At 41.7% G+C, this 12,528-nt stretch overlaps 1 protein-coding gene across 3 annotated transcripts in view; it reads right to left on the bottom strand.

The window, feature by feature from the left end:
* The window catches only part of ELP4 (elongator acetyltransferase complex subunit 4), a 194,784-nt gene that overhangs the window by 159,763 nt on the left and 22,493 nt on the right, over positions 1-12,528 (bottom strand). For all 3 annotated transcript variants that reach the window (XM_075188034.1, XM_075188036.1, XM_075188035.1), the window contains exon 3: positions 12,427-12,528. This exon is cut by the window's right edge and continues 20 nt beyond it. In XM_075188034.1, the coding sequence (XP_075044135.1) occupies positions 12,427-12,528 (102 nt within the window). The remainder of the gene's footprint in view (positions 1-12,426) is intronic.

Raw genomic sequence — 12,528 nt, 5'->3', positions numbered from 1 at the left:
GAGGGAGGGACGAAGTCATGGATTCTGCTGAATGGTCCAGGTGGAAAATGTTTATGGGTGAAGAGATTTCACAGCCAATATGGTTGTTTTAGACAAAATTTGCTCTAAATTCTTCCTGTAGGACCAAAATGACTGTGAATCCCAGTTTGAATCAGTAAATCTAGTGTCCGACAGATGTTCGGTCACTGGCCCACTGGATCCCACAGTCATACGATCTTAGCGCTGAGTAACCGGACTTCTCCAACTTGGCAGACTTCTAGCCATTACTTTTCCGGAAGATTCTGCCAACATTTAGCTTTTTTCCCTTTGACTGGATTAAAACCGAGTTACTGGATTATGTACTCTTAAAAAGGCCAGGCCTTGTAAATCCCAGGAGAATATGTTGAGGATACAGATGTCGGGCTCCTAATGCAGGTAGCTCAGGTTATAAGATCATACAGGCTCCACGAAGCAGCTCTCAGGGGTGTTAATCAAATGGAATCTACTAAAACAGCAATTAAACGATTAGAGGGGTGGTGCAGAATTGGGATTATGCCACACCCGGTGGGATGGGGTATGTGCGTTCATTTTAACCTAAAATAGGTGTCATATAATTACATAATTACAAACACTTTGCCAAGCTGACACGTGTTTGAAGACTGAAACAACTACTAATTATCTATGCTGATTGAAGCAAAGGAACTAATCCTCTACAAACAACCATCTACAGCGAGGGCAATATGCCTTATGGGCCCTGGCACACATTACCTTCACATGAGAACTTACTTACCCATTGCAAGTTATGTACAAACAAAGACCATGGGGTAAATGTATCAATCTGCGGGAACTTCAACACCTGCGTGTTCAGCCTCTTCCGTGATTACATTTCAAGCGGCGCTGCATTGTAAAGGGTTAACTTCCCTTTACAATGCATCGCCGCTTGAAATTTAATCGCGGAAGAGGCTGAACACGCGGGTGTTGAAGTTCCCGCAGATTGATACATTTACCCCCAGGAGGTAAATGCATCAAGCTGAGAGTTTTCTGGTGGGTTTGAAAAGTGGAGATGTTGCCTATAGCAACCAATCAGATTTTAGCTATCATTTTGTAGAATGTACTAAATAAATAATAACTAGAATCTGATTGGCTTTTCAAACCTGCCAGAAAACTCTCAGCTTGATACATTTACCCCCAGGAGGTATATTGACTAAACTGCGGGTTTGAAAAAGTGGAGATGTTGCCTATAGCAACCAATCAGATTCTAGCTGTCAATTTTTAGAATGTATTAAATAAATAATAACTAGAATCTGATTGGTTGCTATAGGCAACATCTCCACTTTTTCAAACCCGCAGTTTAGTAAATATACCTCCTGATGTGCAATAACCCTACACAGCTACCAGACATGTTCTTGCTTCATCAATTCTGAACTAGATCAAGGGAGTTGCTGATCGCTTTTAACGGATTATTATTATTTATTTCTAATGCGCTACATGGTTTCCGTGGCGCCCTACACAATACAAACAGTGGACCAAACAGGGTAATACAGTACATAACAATAAATGAGTAATACCAAGGGGCCAATTCAATTCTGCCTAAAATAACGCAGCGTTAGCAGTTTTACTGTTAATACGGTAAAACTGCGCATAATTACCCTTAATACGGTAATTTAAACGGTGAATCTTTATTCGCAGCTCCCTGAGCTGCGAGATGAAATCCAGGCTAAAATTACTGTATTAAACGATAATACTGTTAACGCTGCGCTATTCGCGGCAGAATTGAATTGGCCCCTAAGACTCCAGACATAACAATTATAGTGAGGTTGGAGCAGAAGAAATGTATAGAGACAGGAGGGAAGAGGGCCCTGCTCATGAGAGCTTACATCCTAAAGGGAGGGCAAACAGACAGCAGGCACATAGGGGATCAAGCGCAGGAGGATCAAGTAGGGGCGGATCTAGGAAATTGTTATAACGGGGGCGATTTAGGGGGGGGGGGGGGATTTAGGCCCCGCCCCCTTTCTGACTTCTGAGGCTGCCGGCGCCTGCACAGTATGTGCAGGTCCGCTCGGTAGTGACAGGCAGGGACAGTGTGCTGCATGCCCACTCTGTGTTTTAAACACAATCAGAGCGGGCGGGCAGCACACTGTCCCTGCCTGTAACTGCCGAGCGGACCTGCACATACTGTGCAGCCGCCGGCAGCAAGCCCCTGCTAGGGGGGGCGATTGCCCCGATCGCCCACCCCTGGCTCCGCCACTGGGATCAAGCAAGGGGAACGGAGAGAGAGGTGAAGAGACGAGCGTGGAGAGAGGGTTAGGTGGAAGACTGGTAGGCTTTGAGGAAGAGGTGAGTTATAAGTGTCCGCTTCAAGGAGCACAAATTAGAGGACAGTCGGATGGAGCGTGGGAGGTCACTCCAATGGAGGGGGGCAGCTCGGGAGAAATATTGGATTCGGGAATGGGATGAAGTGATCAGGGTGAAGGAGAAGCGGCGGTCATTGGCTGAGCGCAGGGAGCTGGAGGGAGTGTGAACAGAAGGTTACAGTAGTCAAGACGGGAAATGATGCGTGCACTGTACATTTGCATTTAATTTGTCAATCAACCCTTTGGTAATACATGAAAGCTACAACCATAGCCAAAACTACCAAGATTGTGAAGATCATGGTGATACCCCACAATATTTAATAATATTAAATCATTTTAAGCAAAGATTAGGAGATCACTAAATTAAAATGAAAATTCCTTTATGCAAACTATTTGTGACCTTCGCAGATGGATATACAGAATGACAAGAACTTGCATCAACTGTATAACTGTCAAACAGATAAGGCTGTGACTGTGGGGCACAAGTTAATGGCTCATACCAGAGCATAGTAAACACACATACAAATGTACACTGTTACCTATGTAATTGTCAATGTTGTAAAATGCATTATGATGTATTTTAAATATGGTGGTCCTTTAAACACTGGGACAACAATACTAATTCTGCCTGTGTAGCAAATCCACACCTCCACCATTATGTCATTTTACTGCCACCTGTAAGCACCTACGGAGACGAGAAGGAGCTGAGAGTTTTTACTCCTAATGACCGGGCAAAAGATTCACATTGCAAAGTACGGTATGCACTGAAAGCGACACCTGATTGGACGTACCGGCCATCCAACCAGGTGCTGAATGTAATCTACACCTACTGTGCCAACAGCTTGAATACCTACAAAGGGAGAAGACCTCCAGGTGAACAGTCACTGCTTCTCCTCTCTGTTGGTGGTGAGAGTCAGCTGCTAGGAGGTAACATTAGGAAAATACATATATTATATATACTATAAATGAAACATCTTATTATAATGTGCATATTACAGTAAATGTGCCACAATCCCAATAGCTTTCCATGAAAAAAACTTGCATAGTTTAATTATAAAGGGGTTCTCCAGCCAAATTAATAATTGTCCACCAATTAATAAGCCCGACCCTCTGATGGTCGTTTTTTTATATAAACTTATCCAGATTCCAGTGTTTGAGCGGTGAACACCGTTTTGGAACTTTTTATATATATATATATATATATATATATATATATATATATATATATATATATATATATATATATATATATATATATATATATATGCCTCAAAGAAAGGAATCAGCTATTCAGCTGACAGTCTGCAGGTAAAGTCTGGGTTACACACAGGTATAGCATTGCACCTAGGTTAAGGTATACAGGTGTAAGACGTGTAGGAAAGTAAAAGTATAAAGTGTGATCCAACTTACATGCTTTGAAAGGGTCTTTTCCACAGCTAACAGCAAAGCTGTCAAGGTGTGTTTGCAGCGAAGAGCAATTACAGAACACCTGCAGAGAATTCCCTTTTAAAGGCAAAACAAAATTGGAGTGTCGCCTGTCCATCAAGCTAGGTCTGTGGGAGGAGTCTCAAGTGTAAAAACCCTGTATTGTGCTTTTAGGCATTGTGACCGATGCCAGATAGTGCCCGGTGGCTAGGGAGTTGGTCTCCCTAGTCACCATCTCTGGTCTCTGCCTATGTAGCATTAGGGTCACAAGAATGAGTGTGGAACTCTATGCTGTCAATTTACTTCACCATCCTGACAATAAAAGCAAAGTATAAAAGTTCTATGATTAACTAGCAATTCCGCAACCTTGCTGTATATCATCTCCTGTAATACATAGTAACATAGTTGATGAGGTTGAAAAAAAAAGACACCAGTCCATCAAGTTCAACCTATTTTGCATCTCCTGCGATCCTGCACTTATATTTGAAATTGACCCAGAGTAAGCAACCGCCAATCTGTTTCAATTGTGAAAATCCCCCCAGACTCAATATTGCAGTCCTATTTGTACCCTATATCCACTACTATCCTTCATTTTAATTAACGGTCGTATCCCTGGATACACCTTTCCGCTAAAAATTTGTCTAACCCTTTCTTAAACATATCTATTGAATCTGCCATCACAACCTTCCCTGACAGTGAATTCCATATCTTGACTGCCCTTACAGTAAAGAACCCCTTCCTTTGCTGGTTGAGAAAATTCCTCTCCTCTAACCTTAGGGGGTGACCGCGTGTCCTGTGTATGGTCCTTGGGGTAAAAAGTTCCCATGAAAGTTCTCTGTATTGACCCCTAATGTATTTGTACATAGTAATCATATCTCTTGGAGACTCCTGAATTAAGCGTGATATAATAAATACATATGTCCTGTAAAACACAAACCAAAGCTCAGGAGATCACTTTAATCACTAACATACAAATTACAATAGAATGTACAATAAACTTTGCAACACTGCTATGTAATATAATACCAGAGGGTAAAATGGGGAGCTTAAGGCATATTTTGATCACACTGTGGATGGCCATCTACAACGACAAGGTGACCTCATTAAGAGGGTTATGTACTCTTACAGTCTATGTAAGACCTATAGGTAACTGGATATATGTTGTACTAATTACAACATCTATGGATAGGTGGGTAGGGTGCTTGGCCGAATTGAAGACCCTCACACCCCTCGAAGTAGGAGACAGAAACAGGCAGAGGTTTGGTGTAGCAGAATGGTTCAGGAGAACATAACGGTGCCCATTCTCGTGGGGCCTGCTCTACCTAGTGCACAGCACTGACAATCACTCCTACCATGCACATAACAAAGAGAATACTAATTACAGCAACACTTCTGTTTATTATAACTATACTCAGGTTGAAAATACACCACAATTGAGTGCAGGACAATCCCAGGAGTCATTAGCCAATGTGCCTAAAAATGACTGCTGGTGCCTATCTTTTGGGAGTCATTATATTGCTATAAATGGTTACAAATCTAACCTGACGCCATGAGAAGATCGTTCAGGCTTCTAGATTTGACTGAGCAGCTCCTAAATTTAACATCATTTCATCACTCTGATTTAAGTATACCAGATATGTTGTTACAAATAAATACGTTGGAAGGGGAAAAAAAATTAGCCTTGGCGTATGGTATGAGGGTCACACACCACCACTGGAAGCAGACTGAGCCTATAGATACATCAAAAAACCTACATAGCAGAAATGAATAGGTGGTAAAGGAGCCACAAACACAAACACTATAGACATTAATAGCAACAATGCTGGTTTACGATTGGGTACAAAGGAGAATTGTTGCCCAAGTCATTTAAAATCATTGTGTGACATTTCATACAGTGTCTTTATATTTATATAAATAAATACATTTATATTAAATAAAATACAAGGCTCTTTAATAAGGCAGTTAATAGGCTGCTTTCCAATGCACTTTCATTTTAGTTTATTAATATAACAAACCAGATCTTATGCTAATCACGGAACATGAGAACAGAAAAGAGTTAAAAGGTTCTGGAATAATGACAGTACCCAGAGGCTGAAACAAGGAACGTGTTTACCACTGTCTTGCCCTAGTGTAAATTCTAAACTTTCATGTCACTTTCTTGCAAAAGAAAGAAACATTAATTGCTTAAAGCAGTACATGCCCTTTTAGCATAGAAGTAGCAGAGGATGACAGATGAAGAAAATAAATTTAAAGTGATATTTCATAGAAATGCAGATTTTAAAATAAAAAAATGCTATGTATGCTAGAGAAAATATGCTTTTGCAGAAAGAGCTGTGACCTATTACAACGAGGGACAGTTTTACAGGGGCTCTACACTAGCGCGTCACCTCCTGTCCGGTTTTGATCGGCAGATTCCAGGTTATAATATTTTCTGTTTAGGGATTCAGTCTACTGTTTTTAATTAGATTTGAACGGAATTCATTAGGACAGTGGTCGAAGTGAATATTTAGAAATGGTGGGATGAAAAATGTAAAGGGAATGGAATGAAGGCAGTAGGAGAAGTGGCGGTAGGGCATACCACCGTATACACCCCACTTCCACCATTGCATCAGGATATGAAAAAATACTAAACATTATACTTACAATTAGAGATGAGCGGGCTCGGATTCCGCTAATCTGAGCCCACCCGAACAGTGTAGATCCGAACGGGATCCGAGCACTGTTCGGATATTTCCGGCGGGCAAAAAAATTAAAACGAGGCTCTGTCGTCCAAGTCTCGCGTCGAAACTCGCGAGGGGTGGGAGGGAGGGCCCATAACAATTCCATCTTGTATCTCTTTTTTTGGCATTATGTGCTCAAGCTACCTCGGTGCAACCTTTTGGCCTAAAAACAATATTGTGAGGTGTTCAGAATAGACTGGAAATTAGTGGAAATGATTGTTATTGAATGTTATTGAGGTTAATAATAGCGTAGGAGTGAAAAAAAAAACCCACAAAACTGGTTTTTAGCACTTTTTATGTTTTTTGCAAAACAAATCCGAACCCAAAACACGAGACACCAAAAGTGGCCGGTGCACATCCCTACTTACAATCAGTGTTACCCCAATCCAGTAGTTGGGCCAGAAGGCTCTGACAGCCCAGGGTGGCACTCAGACTAACACAAAGCAGTATTGTTGTGTGAGCTTCATAAATGGGAAACACTAACAGAGTTAAGCAGGTGGCAGTAAAAGCAGGACTGCAGTCCACATTTACAGTGAAATAATTCACCAAAAATGAGATAAAAGGTGACAAGAAAGAAAAGTAGAGGGAAGGCTAAAAAGTTGAGCCAAATTGGATGCTTTACAAAATCCCTGGTGCTCATTGTCAGAGACTTGTTAACTTTTCATATGTGCAAAATGTGGCACTCCTATTTCACACTAGATGAGAGAATGTCATAGTGCGTTGTCCTATCCCCATACAGAATTGCAATTATATTATTAGGATAATTCTGCAGTCCATAAATACATTTTAAGGCTGCGATCTTCCTCTGTATGTCTAAAAAGCCTTTCCTATGGACAGCACTCTAGATTAGAATTTCTACAATTCAATTACTCAAATACCAACAAAATGTAATGTGGGGAAAAGTGGAAAGAGAAGATTATTGGCACAATAACTCAAGACAATCCTGGACATATAACCTGTACTTGAGGTCTGGAGCTGAGAAACCCTAATCTAGATGGTTCCAAGTTTCCTCGTTCTGTAAGTAACAAGACTCAAAAATCAGACTGGGTACAATCATCAGACTGTATTAGTCGCAGAACATAAAAACCACCATGCTAGGAGACATTTATGTAAACCGGCGCACAGCTAAACATGTAACAAAAATAGATGCTGTAAGCCATAACAACCAATCAGATTGTAATTTTGCTGTGGTTTAGCAGAAGGACTAACCCTGCTATTCATCCCCCCCACCCTCCAATCTACACTTTCTGCTGTGTTTTATAAAAATATCTTTACAATGTGATTGGCTCAATTAAAAGTTAGTTTAAGTGTCCTTGGAATGAAAAATGAAAGGAGGAGAGTGGGCGGGCTTCCATTCCTTGGGCCAGTTCTGCTCTTCATTATCATCACCATTTATTTATATAGCGCCACTGATTCCGCAGCGCTGTACAGAGAACTCACTCACATCAGTCCCTGCCCCATTGGAGCTTACAGTCTAAATTCTCTAACACACACAGACAGACAGACAGAGAGAGAGAGACTAGGGTCAATTTTGATAGCAACCAATTAACCTACAAGTATGTATTTAGAGTGTGGGAGGAAACCGGAGCACCCGGAGGAAACCCAGGCAAACACGGGGAGAACATACAAACTCCACACAGATAAGGCCATGGTCGGGAATCAAACTAATGACCCCAGCACTGTGAGACAGAAGTGCTAACCACTAAGCCACTGGGCTGTCTGTTTTCTTCTGGCCTCCTAGCCAAGTAACAGGTTGTTCAGCAGGCTGCAGCTGTGAGACATAAATAAAAGGTTGGGGCAGCCTTCTTTCTATCTGTGTGGAGACTTGAGGAAAAATCAGTGAGACACAGGTAACTGAAAGGCAAGATTGACTCATAAGTTGAAGAAACCTGATATTTGTAAATGATTATGTACGTCTGAACATGATATAGATCCGATAGATCTTCTGTTGTCCGGTGATGGTGGTGGCCATTACTTGGAGCCCCTAGAAAACAGTGGCGGACCAAGATTTCTTTTATTATGGGGAGTGATTTGGTGCCTCACCCCCTTTCTCTCTGTCTGCAGCCCACTATATTTCTGTCCTTGTGAGCAGAGACCAGGCAGAGGATGCTGCCCGGCTGCTCTGATGGTTTAAAACACCATCAGAGCGGCTGGGCAGGATCATTGTCTGCCTCTAAACCAACAGGATCAAGAATATAGAGTGGGCTGCAGGTAGCCCACACCTGTAAGGGGGGGCTGATTGCCTCGATCGCATGGACCTTGCACTGCTCCAAGAGGGTACATATGTGGGGGTTTGTCCCTAAAGAACAAGTGGACAACCCCCTTAATATGATTCTTACGCTCGCCTACAGTCACAGCTATTTGCTGAGCCAAGATTTCTCAGTTCCCTACGCCCAAGCATTCTGGCATTTGATAAACTTTAATAGCAACAGGTAATAATTCTCAGCATATTTTTTATAATAACTAATTCAAATAAAAATATAAACATAAAAGGCAAAAAAACCAACAAAAAAACCCTATAATTCTGATATGAAAATAAAAGACAGATCAAGAGCTGACGTTACAGTTCTGTACTTATCTTGGCAAAAGATTCCAGCACCCGGTGACAGCCGGGACAGATGATCTGAGCAAGTGCAGAGAATTCTGCTTGTACTCTCAATCTGATAGTCTAGAAAAACACTAGGCACGACAGTCTTTTCTCCTTTTTTTTGCAAGTCCTTTCATTGTTACGTTTCATAGCTGATTTTCTGAGAGAGCTGGGAGTACAAAAGGCATGAATATGTTTTCAAAGGATGATGGATAAATTGCCGGGTGGTATATAATATACCCTACGCTGTTGATGGGCTTTTTATCTTTTACTTGTCTCTTTTAGTTACACACATTTTTTTTCCCCCCGATAATTATGTCCTGGAAGAATGTCTTTCTCATCTTCCAAGTATCAGCAATATTTGTCTTGCTTATAGGTTCAGGAACATCGCAATTACATATCATAAAATTAAAGCAGGACAATTATAGCATTTCACTGCTAGTGAAAGACGTTTTCAGCGCCAGTGTTTCGGTCACTCCTTTGTAATAATGTTGGTATGCTGGCAGGCTCACGTGATGTGAGCGGGACAGTATAATGCTGTACAGCTGGACGCAGATGGAAATTGCTAAAAGAAATTTGTGGGCTACAACCACTGCCTGCTACTGGAGTCCAACTGAATGACGGAGTTAAAGGGGCAGTACACTAAATCACTAAATACTTTCTAAATAATGGGTTATATAACTCTTCTTGTTGAATAAAAACAGTGGTGCCTCTTGTCCGATCTTCTTTTTCTTCAATCATTGCTTAGCAAAGGAGAGAACATATTCAACAATTTTCCCAATGGGGCACTGTTAAATTAGACTCTATGGCTAATATAGACAGTAAACAGTACAGTTACTCCCTACAGATGTAAGAATGTGCATAAACTGAAATGCTGTCCTTTTGGACATGACTGTAAGGATTTAGTCCTCTTGTGTATCGCCTGCCTTCACAAATACAGAGTAGACTGGCCTTCCAACCTCTCACTGTGTACAAATGAGTATATTGTCCGCCTCACACATATATAGGGGCAGAGGCGGAACTAGCGAGCTTTGGGCCCCGATGCAGGGAAGTAGAGAGATTGGAACCAGAGCCCACAGCTCGCTAGCTCCCCGTGCAGCAGGCTCCATTATCTCCATGGGCCCCGATGCAGGGAATTAGAGAGGAAGGAACTGGAGCCCACAGCTCGCTAGCTCCCCATGCAACAGGCTCCATTATCTCCATGGGCCCCGATGCAGGGAATTAGAGAGGAAGGAACCGGAGCCCACAGCTCGCTAGCTCCCCGTGCAGCAGGCTCCATTATCTCCATGGGCCCCGATGCAGGGAATTAGAGAGGAAGGAACTGGAGCCCACAACTCGCTAGCTCCCCATGCAACAGGCTCCATTATCTCCATGGGCCCCGATGCAGGGAAGTAGAGAGGAAGGAACCGGAGCCCACAGCTCGCTAGCTCCCCATGCATTATCTCCATGGGCCCGATGTACCGATGCTAGTTCCGCCACTGCATAGGGGCACCCATATGCCGATCTGGGAACAGCCCCTGGATCATGAATCTGCACCAACTTTTGCAGTCTGCAGGTCCAACTGGAAATGCTTCTGGTGGGAAGGATGAGGTCATATATTCATAAGTTCACCTGCTGCCATTTATGACCACTGCATTCATTTAAAACTGTCCATCGTTATCCTAAAAAGCTGCCTAGTTTTAGCCTGTTTATTATAATAACACCAATCCAAATGTTTGTGATCCCAAAAAATAAATAGGAGCCGCTATGTCAGGTCATCGGATGTCACTCAAACACAGACCAAGCTGGACACATACCATTATTGAAGTAAATATCGATGCATATACCTTTTACATACAATCACCCTTGCCCCACAATTTATTATTTCTAATCACATATGATAAATAAAATTTGAATGATGAAAATATAACCAATTTGTTTTCCCTAAAAAATGTATATATCTAAAGTGAACCTGTCACCTACACACAGCGTATTAAACAGATATTTGAACAGATAATATATAATGTGTTACACCAGATTACATGTCTGTGTGAAGTCTGTCACCTTCTGGGACATGCAAATTAATGAAAACATGAACGTCCCATGTACAGACAGGTGCAGGCTCAATAAAGTCTGAGAAACTTTTTTTATTGCACAACAAAACTGTTAAAAAGTGCCAGCATTCCGCACATTGGTTCTGAATGATCACATGACATGGTTCTGAATGATCACATGACATGGTTCTGAATGATCACATGACATGGTTCTGAATGATCACATGACATTTACTGTCACATGATCTTCAGCCCACACAATCAACTTCTTTACAGAATGCCCAAGGCATTTTAACGGGACGTACAAGACGAAGAATGAGGTACACAGATTTAGATCCATTTTTCTCAAGAATGTCATGTGTGTTAATAACTGTATGTTGCAATTAGGCTTTTATGCAGGCAGTACTATTAAAGCGACATGACAGGTACACTTTAATATTCTCCATCCTGTTAACTTGTCAACTTTGAAACATAAAATCTTGTGACGCATTCAGCCTAGCACTGTGACACACAAATGTGTCCTGACACACTAGCTGAGAATCACTAATGGCGGGATACAACATTCTAGGAGCTATATGAAACCATGTATCCAGGTTGATCAATTGACTTTGTTTATAATAAGTATGACTATCACAAAAAATGGAGAAATGTGCATAAGTTACAAATTCTGTTCTATGTTTGGGTGTCCTCCAAAAACACACACATGTATGAAAGTACAAACACTGAATGGGCAGCACGGTGGCTAAGTGGTTAGCACCTCTGCCTTACACCACTGGGGTCATGAGTTTAATTCCCGACAATGGCCTTATCTGTGAGGAGTTTGTATGTTCTCTCTGTGTTTGCGTGGGTTTCCTCCGGGTGCTCCGGTTTCCTCCCACACTCCAAAAACATACTAGTAGGTTAATTGGCTGCTAACAAATTGACCCTAGTCTGTGTGTCTGTCTGTGTCTGTGTGTGTTAGGGAATTTAGACTGTAAGCCCCAATGGGGCAGGGACTGATGTAAATAAGTTCTCTGTACAACACTGCAGAATTAGTGGCGCTATATAAATAAATGGTGATGATGATAATGAAGGTCATCTATAGGTTCAAATGCCTAGCGCTTAAAGTAGAACCTTGCTAATTGTAACGGCTCCAAACGCTTCATACATAGGGAAGATAATATTGTTTGAAGAGGTGGAAAAATAAATAATATTCATAAATGTAAGTGTGATGTAAGAAATAGTATTACAGTAAGATCTCACACAGAAATCAGGTAAAGGATCAGCTTTCAAAGTCTAGCTCTCGAATTCTTTATTATATGCCTAATGCAATATGTTGAAAAGATTACCTTCAAAATAGTGTGTGGATCGTCGCTGGCAGAGGCAACATAGACTTCATGTCCACTGACCACCCCTTCAGCCAGGAAGTTCTTCAGAAGGACATTGGAGTA

This window comes from Mixophyes fleayi, chromosome 10 (assembly GCF_038048845.1).
Source record: "Mixophyes fleayi isolate aMixFle1 chromosome 10, aMixFle1.hap1, whole genome shotgun sequence".
In the NCBI taxonomy this organism is placed as follows: Eukaryota; Metazoa; Chordata; class Amphibia; order Anura; family Limnodynastidae; genus Mixophyes; species Mixophyes fleayi.
The sequence above is the reverse complement of the archived record's forward strand: the minus strand, read 5'-3'. Positions and strand labels throughout refer to the sequence as shown.